At 38.3% G+C, this 22,361-nt stretch overlaps 1 protein-coding gene across 1 annotated transcript in view; it reads right to left on the bottom strand.

Annotated features, from left to right (window-relative positions):
- Positions 1-18,952: 18,952 nt before the first annotated feature.
- LOC106918857 (neural-cadherin-like) overlaps positions 18,953-22,361 on the bottom strand; it is a 98,528-nt gene continuing 95,119 nt past the window's right edge. Inside the window, exons 20-22 of the mRNA XM_088006383.1 lie at positions 22,063-22,247; positions 20,870-21,099; positions 18,953-19,364 (exon numbers count right to left, since the gene is read on the bottom strand). Of these exons, the coding sequence (XP_087862509.1) occupies positions 19,083-19,364; positions 20,870-21,099; positions 22,063-22,247 (697 nt within the window). The 3' untranslated portion in view covers positions 18,953-19,082. The remainder of the gene's footprint in view (positions 19,365-20,869; positions 21,100-22,062; positions 22,248-22,361) is intronic.

The raw sequence follows: 22,361 nt of genomic DNA, 5'->3' as shown, positions 1-22,361 counted from the left end.
AAAAGAGATTTTGTTGTGTAACACCTGGGGTCCAGGAAGAGGTAAGTCTAGGTACTAAATCCACTGCATGTTCAGCTGGGAGACCCATTCCTTTGAAAAAACAGATTATAAGTTAATACTACAAGTCTTTAAGGAATTGCTACTTCATTTTCTTCACCTGACCTGAACTTTAATCACCCCTGATTTATAGTGAATTAAAGAAGTATCTGCCATTTGTAAATCTTCGAAGACATGACTTTCTACATAAAGTGACAAGTGAGGCAACACAAAGCTTTTGTAAAACTCTTTCAGTCAGTGGTCCTTGAGATACTTCATTAAATTCTCTGTGCCTCCCTGAAATCATTTCAGAAAATTTGAAAAGGCATACACCTGTCAACTGTATATATTGTTCTGTCTTCCTGTGTGTGAGCAGAATCCAGCAGAAAACAAGATTTTTGAAGGTAAAAATAAAAATGCAGGACGTTTTTACAGAAATGATTTGTCGTGAGCAATGCATTTAGTTTCCCAAGCAGAAACCTACCAAAGAAGCTGCGGTTGTGTCCTGATGGGAAAGAGTTCCCAAGCATCACCACAGAGGGGTCAATAATGATCTCCTGACTCTGGCCGGGTGAGGCGGTGATTTCAAGTCGACCCCCGCCCCGATCCAGCCTCAGGGTGAACTCTCTGCCGAACCGATCCAACTCCACCTCATGCCATTCCCCGTCGTCCAGGCGGTGGTACGGCAGTGAGATATTGTAGTCTCCGTCTCCCAGGTTGTAGAAAACAGCCAGCAGGCCTTGAATCACCTGAAAACACAGTGGTACCTTTCGTAAAATTCTTATACCCCAAGTGAAAGATTGAACGCGTTTTGATAATCAAGACTTTGATCCGAGTTTGAGGCATCCTAACTCTACAGTTAGAGTACCGCTGTAAAACAAGCTGTTCAGTTTTGTCAGCTGCTGCAACAACACTATTTCTCTTAGTGTAGATTTCGAGACTCAGGAGTAAAATTGCAAAATGAGGTGCCACGAAGCAGACTGACAGTCTGACAAGAGTTAGATTTCTGCCATATTGCGCTGTGTTGATGTGCAAAAAAAAAAAAAAAAAAAAAAACAGCTCTTGAGCATAACAACATTATAAGAAGTAGGCCAGCTCCCAAGGTGAGGAAAAGGCAGCTAAGGGTGAGCAAGGCAAGAATTGTGAAATTTAAGCACCCATACAAGCCCATCTGCTGTAAAACCTGGCAGAAAAGTGGGATGGAAATTCCAGCGGTAAGAATTTATTCGGCAATTTTGCAGCAATGATGCTCTGCCAGGTTGCTCCACACATCACTGCATGGCAAAGTCATCCCGAAGGCAAGGTATACATGAAACAACAATTATCTTCAGCAGTTAGGGATGAGTGAACACAATGGACAAACCAATGTGAGGCTTCCCATAACTGCAGCTTGTACATGTCCTGAGCTTAATTGGAAACAGTAGGTCTAGATAATTCACAGTCAGCCCGGCATGCATTAACTATTGCTCCCTCAGCAGGAGCCCCTTTCTACTGGACGCACATAAATGCACACCCATTTATTTAAAAAAATAAAATAAATAAAAAAAGTCTAAACTCAATGTGATTTACCTATTGCTTCATCTTGCCTGTAGTGCAAAGCAGAAATTGTGTAAAAAAAGTAAATAAAAAGGTTAATCAATGCGCAGGTACAAATGATTATATAAACTTTCTGCAGTATCCTTTGAGTCATATGCAATCATCCCTTCTCAAAATATATTTCAGCATATTTCTGAGGTCTGAACTATGTCAAAGCTCTGATTTTTTTTACTCTTTTCAGAAGTTACTTGTGGAGTTTATCCCAGACACCCTCCTAAAAACTTCTTCTCAGCAAGCGTTACTCTAAATGTTTTCTTCACAGAGAGGCTGGACTCCTCTGAGAACCGAATGCAGTTTCTACCCAGCCTGCCCTTGGTAACCTCTGTGTGAAAAAGTACTTATTTATTCAGTGGGCACTCAATTCCATATCTATCCATAAGAAAAAAAAAAAAACTGGGGCAAAAGGCTGCCCTTTAAATTAGAAGGTTTAGTCAGAAAACACAGTAGGGTGTGTTCAAGTGTTTATGTGTGTTTTGGGACAACAAGGCTGAAAATGTTTCAGCGTGTTTGCTGCAGACAGACATCAGAAGCTTTATACAGCTCACCAATTCAGTTCCACAGAGGGTTTCGCAGAAAAGCTCCACAGCCCTCACACCACACATTAAAGCCAACAGCCTTTTCCTTCTCCTGTCACTGTGGGACTGAAACGAGGGAAGGGGACACTATTGTTTTTTTTCCTCATGCAGCATGAAAACTAAAAGAACAAGGGCTGGTGCTTTAAACCGTGCTGTCTGACAAATAAGTGCCAGCACAAAAACGAGATGTTTTTTTTACTTTTTTTTTTTTTTTTTTACGGCAGACTGGCAGTGTGAAATCCGTAATAGAAGCAGTTTCGGTGCAACCAGGTGACCTGTGAGTGACAGACCTACCAGAGTCAGTTACTTCCAGGCACTGTTCTCACTTGGCCTGTCAGCTGGTTAGATGAAATCCTTTGACAGGGAACACCGCCATCATAAACACTCAGCATGGTGTCAGGCAGACGACACACAAGAAGTAAAGCACACTGTCTGCAGCAGTCAACTAAGTGGGTTGAAGGAAGTATGCAGATCCAGTGCCTTAAAAACTATTTCATGTTTAAATTTAAAATTTATGTTTTAAATATGATGGTCCAGCTCAAAGCAGCGACAGCAAAAGATGCATGGGGTTTTCAAAACTTCGAGAACAAAAATCAGTAAGTACTATGTAAATTTGTAGACAGCAAATTCAGTGCTGTAGGGAAACATTATTCTGTGCAAATGCAGCTTCAAGTCTTTAAGGGCTACCACGTTTGCACATCTACAGGTCGAAATTGTTGCCTCATACCTCAAACTTAGAAAGACAAGTGGAGGATTTTAGAGCCTGGATCGTCTAGTTTTGTGTATGAATAATAAGATTTAGGACTGGACTTTTCTAACACAGAAAAATAAAATAGATTATCATGAATATGGGAACACAACAGACAGTACTCAAAGGCTCTTAATGACATAATACAATGGACCTGCCATCACAGCTCTGGGGTATTTGATACCCCAAAGCTGAATTTTCTCCTGACTTTTTTTTTTTTTTTTTTTAAGACACGTTGGCCTCTGAACTGATTATATGTGTAATGCTGCTTTTTCTTAAGTTCGTTTCTGTTTTTATGGTTAGAATTTTAGAAGATGCATAAAAATGTATTAACAGTATCCCAATACAAATAACGTGAAGGAAGGGAAAAAGCTCAAATGTGGTTTCATCAGATCAGAACATGTTTGCTGTGTCCCCTAACAAGGCTTGTGGCAAACTGACAACATGGCATCTTGTACCTTTCTTGCACCAGCTCTCTTCTTTCCACTCTTGCACAAATTGGTGCAGTCCAATTTGTGGAATGCACCACTAATAGTCTCTCTCTTTTTTTTTTTTTAGGCTAAAGATTCACCCTCTCAACTTTCCACTGGCCTCTTTGTTGCTTTTCTTATTAATGCTTTTTTATGTCTGGCCTGTCAGTTTAGGTGGATGACTATGTTTTGATGGGTTTGCTGTTGCACCATCCATTTTCCATTTTTGTATGATGGCTTGAACAGTGCTCCATTAAATATTTAAAGGCTGTGTTATTGTTTTATAGAAAAAAAAAAAAACCTAAACTTCTCCCTGGATATTATCCTTTGTCTTCAGGTTGCTGCTTGTGCACTAATTTTCTCTAACAAACCTCTGAGTTCTTCTTAAAACAGCTGTACTGTCTAGTAATTAGGTTCTCTCTGAGCCTGGATTTTATTCAGAAGTCTTTCTTTTTGAAGGCGTCTTCAGATTACCTTTGTCGACAACTGGTGCTGTACAACTACAGCAAATTGTACTGAACTTCCTTGGATTATAGGAAGACTTAATATAAATTTATGCAACTCAGTTTTGCAAAAACCACGTGTTCTTTTTATTTAACTTTAAAATTATGCTCCACTTTATTCTGGTCTGTTGCGTAAAACCTGCATGACATACAGAGGTGATTATAGCTGTAATGTGGTAAAATGTGAACAAGATAACTGAATACTTTTGTTTTTATTGCATCTAGAGACATACTGCACAGACTTTGAGCTTACTTCTCCACATAAGCTGTGTCAGAACTCAGAAGTGTTTAACAGGAGATCTGACCTTCCATTTAGTGCTATGCCCACTGACTCTCTTGCTATATTAAAGTGGTTATGAAACCTTAACCAGAAACAAAAATACCCTTGAATAAGAAGGGCCTATTATTTTTAATCAAACACTTTCCGAAAAGGCTCTCTGCAGATCTAGTCAAAGAGCCAGTAAGGAACATACATATGTCAGTCAACAGCCCCCTCAGTATCCACCCATATGTCTCCAACCCTGATATTACTCACTCACAGCCTGACAAGCATCTGCTGCAATCATTTGCAGGGCCTAATTTGAGGCTCACAAACAAGACAATCGCAGCTGTCAAGGTGGAGGCGGGTGACCAGCCGTGACTCACCTCTAAACGCAGGTATTCACTTTGCTCCTGTGACAGCAAGCTGAGGATGACCCCTGTTAAAGCGCGAGTACGGACCCCAACCTGGACTCTGGTCCGCCTTGCAGGGAGAGACCACAAGAGCTGCAGCTGAACGTGGCTCCGGCCGTCAAAGGAAAACTCTGGAGTCACTTGTCAATCAAAAAAAAAAAAAAAAAAAAAAAGCACAAAAGGCTTGTTCAATTAATTCAGCTGTCACATGGGAAATACATGAGGGAATTACAGCGAGGGTGTGCGGCTGTGCAAAAGCACTTTATGTAAGACGGGGTTATCTTCCCACACCAGCAAGTTTTCCCATTTGGGTCTGCACACCTCGTGAGGTTCAGACTGAAAACGTCATGGTCATTTAAAGGCAACTCTACGGGCCTACCTTGATCACAATGCGGGCCCGTAAACCCTTTTTCACACAGGCAGCTGAAAGAGCCCCACTCCCCATGACAGCTGCCCCGCTTGCCACAGGAGGGAAGCTGCTCCAAGTCGGCGCAGTGGTTATCAATGAGACCGCAGCCGGGCAAAGTGTTGGAGGATTCAGCAGGAGAACCAAGGTCATACAGCTAGATTGAATAAAGAGAAAAAGAAACAGGAGAAAGAGAGTTGAAGAATGACACACTGAAAGAAGGAATGAAAAAAAAACAAGAAGGAAATTGAAAAATTATAGTTTTATTAAAGATTTGTAAAAAGAAACGGTAATGGTAAATTAAGATCGAATCTTTCAAAAAGCTGATTTTGTGAAATCAATTTCATTGTTTGATAAAAACTCTAAAACGGAACATTGAAGAAGTTTTATCTGAGATAAAGGGGGAGGAACTTCTGAATGGAGACGCAATGAGTGAATCCTTCAGCTTTCTTTCATACAAACATGGAACAGGGCACCCGGGTGCTACCGGCAAAATGCAGTCGGCTGATCATCAGCAACTGTCAGCACAGGTATTAAAATGGACGTATGAGGAGTTTGTTCATTTGGAGCTTTTAAGGAGTGTGTCAATAAAAAAAAAAAAGACATCAGGTTGTATCTATTAGAGTAGAACCAACTGTTGTAGCACATTCAGTAATCGTAGTGGGGGCACGGAGATAAGAATGTCTGAGTGCATTATGTTTGTTTGTTCGTTGACATGACAACAGTATTATTTGTCTTCAGGCATCAAATTGAGGTTTTGTTGGCATTGGTATTTACCTTAATTAATCTGCTTTCATCATCCTAATGACCAAAACAGTATGACGTTAACGTCATGCGCTCGGGAATGAGTTCTGTCAGTGTAGTGTTCTGGTAAGAATATAGAAATAAAAGCAAATCTGTGTGTGTTTGTTAGTTGATACTGTTGAACTCCTTGTGCGGTTTATTATGCTCCTGGCTGATTATATATTGATGTGTTTTGGGCTTTTAATTGCTGCGCGGTATGCAGGTTGTGTATTCATTTTATTAATTAATGTGCTGCTTTTTTACTTTACAATACGGTCGATGTTATCGTGTTTTCACGTGTATTTCTATTTCATGTTTCCATTTCAAATCCCACATGTTTGTGTCTTTAAAAGCCTATACACACTCAAAGATACAAGCTCCTTTCTTTTCCCTTTCTGACATTACATTACACTACCTTTTATTCTGTTTTAGATCAGTTAGGATTACAAATATTTACATTTACTAAATGACAGAATGGTAAACTTTCTGTAAATGTAAACGTTTGCACATATTTCCTCAATATTTTGGAGTGTTTTGTTGTAGTATTTTGTAAAACCTCTGCAAGATTTTACAATAAGCTGTGTATTTGATTTATTGCTTTAAATAAATCCAAAGTTATGACACGGTTTAACTCAAATACTCAAATACATATGACACAAGATTATAACACTATGATCTGAACTCTTCCAAATTCTCGACAAAAATGGCAAGCTTATTGTATATTAAACTCCAATTAATAATAAAAAAAGTCATACTGATAAATAAAAAATAATGCATGCAAGAAACCTTTGTATCACTCAGACCTAAATCACATAAATTCTTTTACTAATTTGTATTATTTATAAACTTAGCTAGTTTTCTGTCATAACAGAACAGAATACAACACAGCCACCTATTCGTCCAGCCATGTAGTTGTGTTAAACTCAGATAACTTTTTTTTACTTTACCTTGCTGTCCACAATCAAGTCCCTTATACATCCGGTATAGTGTTTGTGTTGTAGTTGTGGGTATTCGTATGATATGTTCTCATTGATTCCTCCAAGCTGCAGAACATGACTTGCATTCAGGTACCTGGGGACGAGAAACAACCAAAGTATGGGTGCCAAGGGAAACTTTTCAAGGTTACAACTCAAGGCAGAACTTGCAACATAAATAAAGCAGAGACTGCAAGCAGTTGTAACATGTACATACAATACCAGCTGTCTGTTAAAATTCATAGTTTTCGTCGGTTCTTGCTGAGGCGGCCATCACTTTTTGTACATACAGAAAACAAATGTGACACCTTTTTATTGTTCCTTTCCTCTTACTTTGAAAGTATGCATTATACCAGTATGTAAATTACATTTGTGAGAAAGCAAAATCCACTCAGAAAGAGATTCCTCTACTACTTTCAAGACATGTCGAGGTGATAATTTCTCTGCCAAGGGAAGTCAAAACATACCCTCATTGGAATATGCTTTTTATTTATGAATCTCTTTGTCTGTAAAATTATCATAAAATATACATTTATTACAAGTTTATCAACAGATAGTCTATTAATAAATAACCCATTAAACCTATGTAACAGCATGATTGTTTTAAACAGAAATTGGAACGTTTTCTTGACAAAAAAATAAATAAAAATAACATTCTGGTGCGAATATGTCAAGTGGATGTGTGGCCACTTACTACTGAGGAAAAGTGTGTTAGAGTTGTGAGAGTGAATAGATCAATAAAGCAGCTTTCTCCTCACCCACCAAAAGCAGTTTGCCTGTTCAAAAGACTTTATCCTCATGAATATGAAATAAATGAAATCCTGGTTCCAAGAGAAAAGAAAATTGCAAGAGAAAAGACAAAACACAGTTCATACTGCAGTAATAACAGATAGCTCTACATTAGTCAGAAGTCAGATCACGGAGGTGACTCAAGGCGTTATTTGTGAGCACAAAGTTTCTAAGGAACAAAACATGTAATTTTAGGATGTTTTTTTTTTTTTTAGATTTTATGTGTCCTGTCAGTTCAAAACTTCTGCTAATATCCCATAATTGCTTCATGGAAAGAAATCAATAATGTGTATTTGCAATAACAGGCTGGATATTAAACATTTGTTTTCTGAGTGTCTGAGCAAAATGAACAAGAGATTTCAAAGCCCTGTTTTAACTTCCCTTCCAACCACAACCTGTGCAGCACTAGCTTTCAGAGATTTAAAAGCGAATAAACCTTTCAGTTTTTAAAAGAAAAAAGATAGACATATACAGCTTGAGGGACATGGCAGAGGTTTAACTACAAAAACATTTTGACAGCTGTATTGCTGAAGTGCAGTTCAACTTCTGGGTTAAAGAGCAAACAGATTATACACGAAAAAGTGAGAGTTTTTCCAAGTCCTAACAATCTTTATAATATGTGTGCAAAAAAATAATAAAGCTCCATCACAATATTATGTGTAAGGTGGCAATTTTCAAATTGTAGCTAAGCTGAAACAACAATAATGAGTCCAGAGGCAAGCCGGGTCCACGGTGGTAGTAAACAAGTTGAGCTGTGACCGAGCACAAAATGCTATGAGGATACGAAGTCAAAAATTAATTGGCATTTTAAGGATTACATTTCAGGAAATCATCAACAGTTTCTTTCCCCCAGAGAAAACAGTGTGGCACACGAGAAACTAAAAACAGCCTGTGTATCCATCTGATTTAATTTTAATAAATAATAAACCCTGGAAAAAACATAAGCAGCATTTTCCATGAGAATTTCTGGGTTTGAACAGTTCTACCTACAAATCTTTCCCAAGCTGTCTAACGTATGAAATGCCACAAAGATGCTTTGTTTGGTAATGCTAAGTTAACAGATTCAATTTGATTCCTACACTGAAATATTTAACTGAGAATCAATGGAAAATGAATTTGATACTGCTTTGATACACTTTTGAAGAAAAAATATGTAATTTTCTTTGTTCTGTCTTTCATTTGTTTATCTTATGTTTGTAATGTACAATGCCAGTTGCTAAATAAACCCTAAAAGGCATACATTTTGTGACTTAGAAAACATTAAGACATGAATGCAAATAGAATATGAAACAAAGCATCTACTAAATACTACATTGAAAGTAGCAACCAATCCAAAACATTTTGAAAAGTCTAAGTCCCCCCCCCCACCCCTGCTGCTAGTTTTGCATCTAATCCTCACACTGCCCAGTGAGGATATGGGGCATGTCCCTCCGGTCCATGCGTCAGTTTAGGTTTAAAAACAGTAAGTGGAAACTAAACACAAATAGATTTGTTTGGGCTTGCTAAAGAAAGCCACACTCCAGTTTAAAGAAGGCTCTCTTGAATTATTCACGCTGTTACTTCTCGTGCACTCAAAACAAATGCAGCCACACATTTTCCTGTGTCCAATTAAATACTCATTGCAAATACAGCCATTAATTTGTGTCTTTTTTCATTAAAAGAACCACTTGGTTAATAACAAGCACAGCGGTTAGTTAGTTCACATCTGCTTCATTTATGTAGATTTGTGTTTTATATTTTAATTTTCAAGTAAAAATGTCTCCTATCTCTGTCTTTTTTAACTCATGTTTTAAATATACAAACATAAAACATTTATTGGAGATATTTCTACTGTGGTCCAGCTTCAAATGTGAACTGTGCAAACACCATGGATGGTTGGAGGGAGGGACGAATCTTTTCCAAATGACCTGTGACAGGAACGTATTAAACACATATGCTAATTATGAAATGAATTGTTCGTTAATGGCGCTTCCCTCTCTTTAATTACAAGGCGGTATGGCCACGAAAAGGCCAGCTAGATCTACGGATGGATGAACGGTTGGATAGAAAGTTCACACAAAGGGATAGAAGAATAAAGTCTGAGAATACAGATATTTTTCCCAAACTATTTTCTCTTTCCAGAATTAATTATTGGTCTTACTTATCCCTGTTGGGCGTGACCCCTCGTATTTCACAGGAAGAGCGATCCTCTGTCATTGCCCAAGAATCCACCCCCTCTGCTTCCATGACAATCGCACTGGAGCATCGATCCAGAGTAAAGCGCACTTCCTTTAAATTGGGTGGGAAAGAAAAGAGAAGTCATTACAGCCGCATGTGGGGATGAATGTTGAGCTTCTTGACAATTCCGTGGCGCCGCAGCGTGTTTTCTAATCTGACATTTCTCTCGCACGTAGAGTGAAACCGTCGGTGACAATCGCGTAGGAGCTATGGCGGCTCTGTACTTCTCTTACTTTGCTGTTGCTCCTCACATCAAGGCGGTGCCAACGTCTGTCACTCACTCCAACATTTGTTAACTGGAGAACTAGGGTCCCAGAGCCATGGTTGATTTTAAGGCTAGGAGTCCCACCAATCAGCTCTATAAAAGACGAACAGCAAAGTTAATAGAAGCCGCTGAAAAATAAGTGGACGATTAATTCTGGGGGAAATTATTGGGAAAAAAAAGGTCAAACTCAAAAAAGCAGTTCAAAATGCAGGTATGATTAAAAATATAAAACCAGGGTAAACAGAAAATAGTGATGAAATGTATTGTAAACCAAACAGGGTATAAATAAAAGAAAATAATAAAAAGGCAAGGTTCAAGTTCCCAGTTTGATACAGGGAAATACCCAAGGGAAGTTTCTTCTCTTAAACAAAGAGAATAAACAACTGAATGCAGACTGGAGCGCAGAATCTGAGTAGCAGAGAGAACAGTATGCTGCAAGCCACATTTAGAGCACTCGTGGCAAAGTTGTGTTAAAAGCCTCAAAATGAATTCAGGTTTACATTTCTTGAATGTACACAGTTGATTGGGCATTTTAATAATAAGCCATGGCTTCCTGTTTGCCTTAGGAATAATTGCAACATGATACAGAAGGCCGTTTCTCTTAATCTCTGATTGCTGGCAAGCCTGTTGCCAAAACAAGGTGATTATATTTTGAAAAAGCTCACCGAACGACAAAGAATCTGAGATACTGTGAGATTATTTCTCATCCTTATTATTTTTTTTAGATCGTTTGATAGTAGACTCCAGCAACACTTGAAATGCAAAGGAACCAACTTCACTGCATTCATGACCCCCAAAAACGACAAGAGCCAACATTTTTTGGTTCCCAAGAATTTTTAATTTTACAGGAGTCTTTATCTTACCAGATCTTTGCCCCTATCCATGCACCTTGTAAGTAGTTGAAATACCAGAAGATTTAAAATAACAACATCCTCTGTCATTCAGATTATTTTACGGCAATAAAAAATGTATTTATTTTGGGTCCGACACAGGAAATAGCTCTGTATCATGGGGTGACAGAAGAAATTTAAGAAATGACTTTGGCTCGTTAAAGATTCATTAGTTTAGAGAACAGTGAATAGAAAACATATAGTCATACTGTATATCCATGCGTGTAGGCAGGGTGAGCATTTGCACAATGATAGAAACAATAACCTGATAGCAAAACGCCACCATAACTGCATCATTTATAACATAAAATTACAAAGACTGTTTCTTTACTATGTTACACAATTGGATGATATTACTTTTACATTCAGCATATTTAACATTGTCCTCACTCTCGTTGCCTTGAGAAGATTGTATGCTTCTTCTAAATGTTTCAGTGCTCCTAAGGCTGCAATGGAATTAGATCTTTAAGGCACGACATACTTAAACAGTATTAACTGTATCTGTTTTGATGAAAAAAAAAAAATAAAAAAAAAAAAACAAAGTTCCCAGAGTGAGCCTTTGTATCAGCAACAATAAACTGTGTTGATGTTTCTTTCATGAAGTCACTGTGTGCTTTCCGAGTAGTTACCTGTGAAGTGGACTGCACCAGGTATTCAACCATGCTATGAAAGATTCCCAACAGAGCAAAAAAAAAAAAAAAAAAAAAAAAAAAAAGCTCAATTCAAAGAAAATCTGGACCTGAGTCAACAAAAAGCAACTATGGTTCACTGATTTTCTGTGTGATGGCACGAGTGATCGATCATTACTGGAGGCGCAAAAAAAAAAGAAAAAGAGAGACATATTACTGGGATCTTTAAACTCAGTAAATTAAGACTCAAATACACAACACCTCACGCTTTGCCGTTATTGATTTCAAAGGATCACATACAGACAACAATCTATCACACGTAGACATCCTTTTTCCTGCAAGAAGATTTAACACGACCATGGCAAAATTATTTCTTTATTTTTCCACGTTTCGCAAATATGAAAGCAAACAAACGTAACATCTCACAGATTAACTTTTATTTGCTTTTCAATCCAAATTGGTTTTCATTGCTCATACCTAGCTGATAAGAATTTTGCTGCAGCATTTTTGTGCTAAAGGCTTTAAATCATTATTCTTTATTGGAAGAGTTAAAGAAACAGGGTTTTCATAGAATTACACTGAAATTGTTTTAGGTTTTGTTATTGTTTTAGGGATGGTAATTTCAACTATGGCAAACAACACTATTTAATTTCCCAGGGCTCCATTCTAATACCAGTGCTATGTCTTTATTTCTGTTCATATTAGTCTGGTGTTTGTAAATTACATAATTTACTTTCATGCTCATTTAAGGTTTCATTTTCTGATCAAGTATGATCAAATATGTTTACTGCATATCATACTTTCAAGGTACCCTATGATCTTGTAAATAGTTTACATGTGGAACAAAAATATATACGTAGATATGTTTTCTTTCGGTGGCCTCCAACAATTTATCCTCCAACAATTTACCTAAAATTCTAGTTTGAATTTTCTGCTGAAACCCTTCAGACTGGGGCTGTTTGGTTCAATTCCTTGTGGGATGTTTTATGTGTACCTGCTCGAACACACCTGAATATTTTATTGCTATAAAGATGTAAAATTGTTGCAGTTACAGCTATAATAATTTTAAAGACACCAATGGTTTGAAATGTAGGTGTTTTTCATTCACCATTATTTCTATTGCTTTATGATATTTTTACCAACTATGCAGAATATTTACTGTTTTACTGCTTTTACTGCTGTACAAAAGCTATCTACACAATAGCTTTACATTTTCTCCATGCGCTCTGCATTTTGCATTTTGCCTGAATTAGTTTTTCCCTATTGTGCTAAATAAATACACACATACTTGAACTTGCGGCACTTTGAAGGGATCTAATCAGCGAGTTGTTCAGACATACAGGGGAAAGTATGTCACTTCTCCAGCTAAGAGCAGAAGAAGTTCAACCTTCTCACCTTTCATCTACCCACTCAGAAGTCAAAAGTCGTGCTCTCCTTTTGTTTTTGCTGTGAACTGGAAATTCTCATAAGATATACGTTTTATTTTCTCCTTTTGTTTTGGAAATAAAAGTTCTTGCTGCTCTCCCTGGTCTATCTAAGGTTTTGTTGATCTTTGTTTCCATTCGAGTTTCTGTTTCAGACCCAGCAGTCTTGATGTGCCATGAACTTTAACTTTTAACTTCCTAATTAATACCCGTCGAGCCTGAGACTTGGCTCCTGAGATTTAAACTTTCTCTAACCATTCCAGCATCTAACCTGGAGATGCTCATATTTACTGGCTAGCAATGCCAGGCACTGGGTCAGATGTTCCCAGCTTGTGACGCATTTCCTTCACAACTATTCACAAATAGTTTGGAAATTGCAACAACTGTCACACTAATGGGCACCTAAGAAATCAATGAGATCTTATTGCTATAATATGTTAAGACAGACATAAATGTTCAAGGTGAGCAAAATGCCAAAACCGAGGCCTACACTTGCACATCATCTGTTAATGGGAGAAAGAAAAAAAAATAGATCCAAGATGTTTTTGCCATCAAGTTCAAACAGCCATTAGAAATAGAAGCAGGTACTGCTGTAACCTCTAAACTAACAAATTGAAACAACAGCTGCAAAACCTTTTATTTATAAAATGTGATGCTAACTAATATTGTATTTGGAGTGGCAGAGCTAGACAGAAAGAAAAACATGCTTCTAAAATCAAACCTTTGCTTGCTGTTTTGGTTTGCGTACCACTTTTTGACTTTCAAAAACTTCAAGTAATTCTGTATTATCTACACGCAGGAAATGATTCAATATCATAAATAACAGGCTGTGGGCAAAAATCCCCTTCGCCGATTTGTGTACCAAACAATTGCCATTTCATCTCTTCCACTTTGTATCCTTCAAACAAACTGTTTTTGTACTCTTCTTGTAAACTACAGAGTATGAGTTTGTTTTTCATTGTAGCTCAGTATTTTTGATCAACTGTGGAGATGAATGGTCAAAAACAATTTCTAATTATGCACATACTATTATTTAATTTTTACGTTATTATTTTGAAACTTTATAATATACCTTATTTACATCCAGTTTACTTCCAATCCACATTTTGACCCCTTCAAATATGATTAAGGCATGTAATCAGACCAAAATTACTTTCCGATTACCCATATTACTTACTATTACAGTAAATTATGAGGCGAGTATCAAAAATTACTTTTATTTTTGGCTGTCAAAGCTGGTCTGAAACACACACTTGGGTGGTGAAATCAAGTTTGGTGGAATGAAATGTCCCTCAGAAGACATTAACAGTTTTGTACCTGGTACAAAATGACTGAAAGTGCAAAGGTGCATAAGGGCATTGGTGGATGGGGGTATTCGTCTCCTGACGGTAGAAGAAAAACAGGGCAACAAAGTACTGCAGGAGTGAACTAGAGTTATTTTTGTATGATTATGGGTTATAATTTGTCACAAATTTTATGAGCCAACCTCCCCAAGCTGAAATAAGAAGCAAACATTAAGATGTAATAAAAGAATTTTTCAGAAAATCTATAGAAATGCATGAGTATGAGTTGGTGCAGGAGAAACCCATTTACAGGCTGATAATTCAAAACTGGCTGCAGAAACATGTCTATCCATAAATATAACTTCAGTCAAAGTGAGGATGCATTTATTTTACTTATGCTTTAAAAAAAAAAAAAGTTTATCAATATGTCAAAAAAAATAAAAAGTCCTGCTGATGTTCACTCCGACAGTGAACATCTACAGAAAATAAAGGTTTTTCGATTGTTTCACTGCAAGTATGATATTGACCTCAGGGGCTTATGAAAAAGTATTGCTTATGTATTTATTAGCAAATGTGTTTAGTCTTTCAAGCATATTGGGCTGATGGTTGTATAACTCAGTTGACTGAGAGCTCATACGTCTCTGAAGTAAACACAAACCTAAAGCTTTCCTCATATTTGTGGTTGATTAACTACCTCCCAGTAGTTAACGCACACAATTAAGCTCCAGGTTTTAGAGCTCAGAAGCCCAATAGCACACATGTAATTACTGAGGCTTGACTTTGTTTATTTACTTACCTATGGCAATGTAGTCTTCATTATCCCCAGGTAAAAGGGTGGCCAACGGGCCTGCGTACAACAGCAGTCCGTCATCTTCCTCCGTCATAAACTCGAGCGAAAGATGGCTATCAAAGCATGGCCTTATGGGAGGAAACCAGGCATAGCCGTTGCCAAGGAAACTAAGTCTTGTCTGCTGACAGTCTGGCCCTTCGAGCTGTGGGGGGCAGTGGCACCTGTAGCACAGAGAAGGGAAAATGTGTGAAAAATCAGGACAAAACAAGTGGAAAGAAACAATCAGTGTCATTCAGTTTTGAGCTCTCAGAAATCTTCGCATTGTCTCCGTCGTACGTGACAGTCTTGTTGATTCACGCAGGCAGACAGGTCCGACTGTGTTTGAACACGCTGCCTGTCAACAGACAGCGAGCGGAGCACTTTTTATCTATCAATTGTTTGCATTAGCGACAAAGCCCTGAATATTCAGTCCTACATTAAATCAATTAGTTATGAACACAGCACTACTCTGGTCTATTCTTTATCTATAGCAGCTGTCTGAGCTGAACTCCCCGGAGACAGTTCAGGCCAGGCACATCACGTTCCCTTTGTTAGGAGATAATTACATTTATTTCTTTCACTCCTCTATGTGTCGAACCATCACTGATTTTCAGAAGTTTTTTTTTGTCCCCCCCCCACCCCTCCACTCTCCTGAACTGCCCTCTGCTCACACTTACGCTACACACTTTGCTAGATTGCCTCTTTTTGTAGCTACTTATCTACTTTGATTACAGCGTTAGCGCTAAGGATCGACGCTCTCGGACAAACCGGAAATTAAGCATTTTTCACGAGACTCTCGAGTCTGTTTGAGCAAGTGTCTGTAATGATGAATTTTAATCACAAAAAAATGCCACCAAACAAAGAGATGCATGTAGTGATGAAAAGCAGCCCTTTCAATCACAATGATGGCGAGGATTGAGGGGACTGGTTGATCTCAGCCTGTCCTCCACTGCAGGCATGTGAGACAAGCTGGCTTTGCTGATAATGTCAAAGCCATCTATTTTCATGCAGTGTCTAAAGAAGGCTGTGTGTACTGAGGCTGTAACGGACTATTCCTCACATCGCTGTTTATTGTGCAGAGGGGGCAACACATGGTAGGAATACTGATCCATATGCAGCAAAAAAGAGGAGGCTTAGCCTGATGGGTAGCCCTTTGCATACACATGCTCACAATAAGCAGTGAAAGAGCACCTCAATCTTTCACTGTTCTTTCATGTGACTCGCGAGAGCAATGGCAGTCCAAATCAGGAAGGGCACGGCCTGTTATTCTCACTTCTGTCTGACAATATCTGATTAGCTCCTCTCTGAGGTTTCCCGTTAAGCTCCCTCAACAGAGGATAGGAGGAAAAATTGGATTCTTTATGGATGGACTGAATTGACGTCAGGTGACATGTACGGTTTCTAAGGAGGAGACGCGTGTCTCGGAAAACATGAGTTTTGCAATAGTTTGAGACAATTTAAAATGAGATGAAAACAAAAAATGCCGTTGTGTTTATGCTGCCTGTGACCACCAGGTGCATAAACGTTTCTTGCACATTCATATTACTGGCACTACTTGCACTGTGTGAGCAAACAGAAGTAGGGAATACATTTAAATAATCCCTTCTGCCCTATATTTATTTAATCTGTGCATTAGAGTGTGATAAAAAATGTGAAATGAAATCCATGCATTTTTTGTAAAGACTTCCACTGAGCTTTTTAAACCTGAAGGCAATGATATTTATTATAAGAGCAAGAAACAATCAATGGTTAGGATAAATATAAAATTAATTAAAGTCATGAAATACTGGTCACTTTATCACGTGCATTTGTTCAGTTGGCTGGTAATTAAAAAAAAAACAACAAATAACAAAACAGCAATTCTGTGAATTTAGTCATCTGGATGTGGTGAAGAATATACAATGTGGAATAAAGAGAACTTAAATGATTTTCAATGTGGCATGGTGTTAGTGCCAGACAGGCTGATCTGAATTGCTCAGACACTGCTGATCCACTGGGATTTCCACAAAACCATCTCTGTGGTTTTCTGGGAGAATGGCTAAAAAAAAGAGAAAACAACCAGTGAGTAGTAGTGTGAGGAAGAAAATGTCTTGCTGATGTCAGAGGTGAGAGGACCATGGGCAGATTAGACCACAATGATGATAACTTTCTGCAGAATAAAGCACTGTGCCCCATTAAAGCAGCACTGAAGGTAACAGTCCTAGCCAGATGTACTTAATAAAGTGTCGAATGAGTTTAACAATGAAAAGGTGATTCTTGTTTATCGCCTGCCACAGGTATTGAAGTAAAAAAAAAAAAACATTCAACATCATTTACAATAATTAAAGTCTTATAATACATTTGCTTTTTGCTGCAGTTTAATCTCAATTTGTATTTTTTTAAAACCAGATGTTCATTTGCATGCATTTATTCAGTGGGGAGAAAGGCTAAAAAAAACTGCTTAAGAAAAATTATGTGTGCCACCATTTGTCACTTCTATATGACTATTACATTTTTGTTAGATATACTATACATATATAAATCTCTACAGGGTCCTTTCTTCGTGGAGTTCGCATGTTCTCCTCATACAAACGCTGGGTCCATTTGTACTCCACACTCCTTTCACAATCCAAAAACATATATGCTACGTTAGCTGGCCTCTGAAAACAAGTGTGAGCATCATCATATGTCTTGTTCATCTCTCCATTAGCCTTGCACTGTGTGTACCCCTCAGCCTGTTTAATGACTACTACAAATAGTCACCAGCCTGCCTGTGACCCTGCATGAATTAAACCTGTAAAGACAACTGGAATGATGGCCTCTTGGTTATGTGGAGGGTAAAAATATAACCTAACCAAAAGACAAATCCTTTTCACCACTGATCAAAAATGTGAACGCTTAGGAAATACAGCAAAGTGTGGGTGTATTGGTTGTCATCAGGAGTCAACCTTTAGGCACTATCTACACAACGACTGGTTGTTGTGTTTGGAAGGCATGCCAGTAAAAAACCTTTTCTGTCCTAGCATAACAAAATAAAAATCTGTGAAGTCTGATAAAGACTGCAGGGATTTTAAATGGAATCATTTGTGTTAGTCAGATGAAAATTGCTAAGCAGGAATTTATTAAGGTGAGTCTGGTGTTAAGGACAGGGTGGATTTATAGAAAACACAAGACAAGTCAATATTACTAATAACAAAGCAAGTCACTAAACTTGTTGCTTGTCGCTTTTTTGAAAAAAAGTTGTAATAGCCTCCTGACTACCAGTAGTTCATTTTTGTCCTCTGTAGAGGACATTTCTAAACTTGAATATCTCCCACCCCCTGCATTCTACTGAATTAATTCCTTTTGGTATCTGGAGAGGACATTTAGGGCTTTTCAATGATACCACTTATGAAGGGGTGGGACTTTTGTTTGTATTTTTTTCTAATACATAAAAATTGCATTCATCAGTAATAACACATTTTGTGGGACGAGACAAAGTAAGTGCATAAAACCTTTTATTACCTTACAAAGAATGTGGGATTTAAAAAAAATGGTGATTGGACAATTTTTTTTTTCCTGGTAGTCAGGAGGATAGGCATATGAAATATCACATTAATCATTCCATCCCTACTTTTTTCTTGTAAAATGTTATAGTAGAAAAAATTGCCTTTGCTACTTGAGAAAGACAGTTATATAAAGCATTACCAGCAGGTTTAATGCCATGTGAAAATTGTCTTTCTTAATGTTCGATTTTTTTTTCATACTGAATAATACTCAGTATCCAAATTAGAAGTTATTTTTCTCATTGAAAAATCAGCATGAGGTAATGAAGCTGCAATGCAAATACAATTACTTTAAGAGTGGTTTCATATCTTTATCCCAGTTTGTGGAGGATAAGCTGACAACACCAGAGTAGTTCAAGTGCATTTCATGCCTATAGACACTATTTGCACAAACTAACAGTGAAACAAGTTTATGTTTGACCTTTTTTCAGAGTCCATTTCACCTGAGGTCAAACAAGTGCTATGTCCCTCACCTGTACCCATTTTGTGTGTCAACACATGTCCCTCCATTGAGGCAGGGGTTAGCGGGGTAGTAGGAGCACGTCCGGTGGGTCATTTCTCTTGAGGCGCAGCCACACACGGCCAAAGATGTCACTTTCACTGAGGCCAGGGATAAAGCACCGAAGTCTATCAAGGCGGGTGAGTCACTGACGGTTAACTGTGTGTAGCAGCCGCCGGACGTCTTACAGTCAGTGCGAACACACTCATCTACCTGCACCTGGCTTACATTCACACGCAGGAGTGACTGCAGCTGCAGTGTGAAAAAGAAGGGGGAAAAAAACAACAAAACAAAACAGGTATTATAATAACGGTCTGTGAAGATAACAGGGATTTTGCATCTTGCAAGATTATTTATGGGATTTCCAAGAAAATACTTATAATCTTTCAGCTTTGCATTTCATTATATTAGAAAAAGAAATTTTCTTACATTTATTGGAACCTATGTGATAGACCAGCACAACGTAGTGCATAGTTCTGAGGTAAAAAGGAAAATTATGCCTAAGTTAAAATAATGTTTAACAAATTAAGATTTCAAAACTAGCCTCTGCATAAGTATTCAGCAATATCAAGCCTGTCAATACTTTTTGGAGCTGACGTCTGCTACAAGATTTCTGGGATATGTCTCTAAAAGTTTTGAGCTGCTTTTGCACATTCTTCTGTACAAAATAACTAAAGGGTAGTCAAATTGAAAGGATAGCATCTGTAAATAGCAATTTCTTTAAGTCTTGTACCAGAACCCAAATTGGATTTATGTCTGAGATTTGACTGATCCATTGTAATACATGTATTTACTTTGTTCTGAACTAATTCCATTGCAACACTGGCTGGATATTTGGGTCATTGTCCGGCATGAAGGCGAACCTCCAACCCAGTCTGAAGTCATTTGCAGATTTTGATTTACTCTGACCAGGTATCCTGTACCTGCATCACAGCAAATAGTAAGTTGCTGCAACCAACATGTTTCACTCAGAGAATAATGTGTTTAGGGAAATGTGCAGTGGTAGATTTGACATTAACCATGTTTTGCATAAAGGACATAAAAACTCAGTTTTTGTCTCTTCTGACCAGAGTGTCTTCGTTCACGATGATCCCTATGCTGCTGTGACATACTTTAAACTGGACTTCTTTCAAGTACGGCTTTCAACTTTTCACTGCTCCATAAAGGTTGCATTTGTAGAATGTCAAACTTATAGTTATCCCTTCAAAAGGTTTTCCCACCTGAGCTGTAGGCAACATGTTTGCTTTCAGAATATAAACACACATGCAAGTCATTCAGTTTTACTGGTAAAACCTTTTGAAAATTGCATATCATTTCTCTTTCGTTTTCACAATTTATCCTACCTTGTGTTGGACTGTCACATAAAATCCTAATAAAACATTGTTTTTAAGGTGACAAATGTGAAAGAGTTCAGGGTGTGTACTGCAGTTAATAACACATTTAAAACAGGAAGAGTGTGCAGGAAGACTATGGCTCTGGATCTCTAGATTAATAGCTAAAGTGGCAAGGTAGTTACACTGATGCAGAGGAAAACTGTCGAGGAAAGAAAGGCTGCTCCAAAAGGAAGAGATACACTGACAACAACTGAATAAGAGACAAATGGACATGACAGGGTCAGGCCGTAAACCGACAGAAATTCAGTGTGAGAATGAAAGGGCAGATAAAAAGCTTGGTTATCTCTTTCCCTCAAGCTCCTAGGTTTATCACTTGATTTATGAACGGTGATCTCTATCGGTCTGACAGGATGGTATACATACCTTCTTTTTATGTGCAGCCAGGACACTGTGCAGTTTCTCTGGACGCAAGTAGCCATTATTGGTTAGCACATAGAAATGGATGTCCACTGTTCTCGCCTCTCTGTCTGCTACACTGAAAATGTTGATAGTTCCCGGTCTGACAGACAGGGTTTCAGACAGGAAGTCCCAGAACGCCTCCAGCCGACTTTTCCCCTCGACGTTCGAGTCGATAAATTCTCTCGCTGTAATGCCTTTGGGAAACAAAGAGAATGGAGGCTCATGAAATAAGAACTACTGACTCGTCAATGACAACCGGAGAGTTGATCAAAGTCGGTGAAGTTCCTTATTCCATTAACACAAGAGGTAGCCTAACATCTCCCTCTATTGATCTGCTTCCTCTTGGAGCCGTCCATGAGTTAAATGAGTCCGGATGCAGCACAGTACAAAGAAAAGAAAAGAAAAAAAAAATAAAATCATCAGTTTGCACACGGGCATGAAGCCAGAGTCTTGACAAACTGCCTTGTACAAAACGTTTTTAAGGACTGGAAAATCAATCATGTTTTGGGTAGAACCCACCTGCAAAATGTGAGCAGTCATCTTTAATCTCTCAAACATGATAACAACTCTGAGTCAGAGGCATCCATAACAGCCTTTGACTCTGTTCGCCGAACGGCTTTTTAAATGTCAAGGACTTTACCTGACACTTCTAGATTGACCTTTATAACGGAGATTTGATCTGAGAGACTGCCAGAAAAAATGAATTCACTAACATGAACCTCAGACCGCAGCAGAGCAAGAACAGAAGAAGAAAACCGAGCACTGTGAATGGATGCTTTGCAATGCTTAGAAATGTTAAACAATGCAAGTTGGAGGGGAAAAAGATTCCTTGACAGCCTGTTATTTAGGTGTTAACTGGATTGACAACTTGATAATCATTACAGGAAAAGTACTAATTTATTCAGACTCGTGGAACATGCTGTCACGTTTAACATCAGTGTCCAAACAGAATTAACCACAGTCAACAAAGAGCGAGCTTTCGCCTATCGGAAAGTTTTATTATTCAATCCATTTCTGATTTTTAGGTCGGGAGGTCGCAAAGTAACACTACAGTTAAGCGAAGCTTCGATCCACCTGCTCTAATGCTTCCACCAACAGATTTAGAATTAACACTAAATTTATGCAATCAGGTGAAAATGTGTTTCTGCACACATTACCTGTCAAACGCAGTGAGGCGGACGACAGAATGGCCTTTTCCTCCAGCTCCCTGATGTGAACCCTGACTCCTGATATCACGTCAGGCCACACCCCATCAGAAACCCCAACTCTTAACCAGTAGCTGCCTGGCGGAGTGTTTTGCCGGACAGTCAGCATCCCTGAGCTCTGATTCACACTGAAGTATCTGAGAAGAGCAGAAGAACGGTTACCAGAAAGACAACAGAGGATTTATTCAGACAAATGCGTTTTAGAGATCTCGGTTAATTTGTAGCCAATTTTTAGATGGATGCATGGATCT

Source organism: Poecilia mexicana, unplaced genomic scaffold (assembly GCF_051168715.1).
Source record: "Poecilia mexicana isolate PSO_F unplaced genomic scaffold, ASM5116871v1 scaffold_6, whole genome shotgun sequence".
NCBI lineage: Eukaryota > Metazoa > Chordata > Actinopteri > Cyprinodontiformes > Poeciliidae > Poecilia > Poecilia mexicana.
The sequence above is the reverse complement of the archived record's forward strand: the minus strand, read 5'-3'. Positions and strand labels throughout refer to the sequence as shown.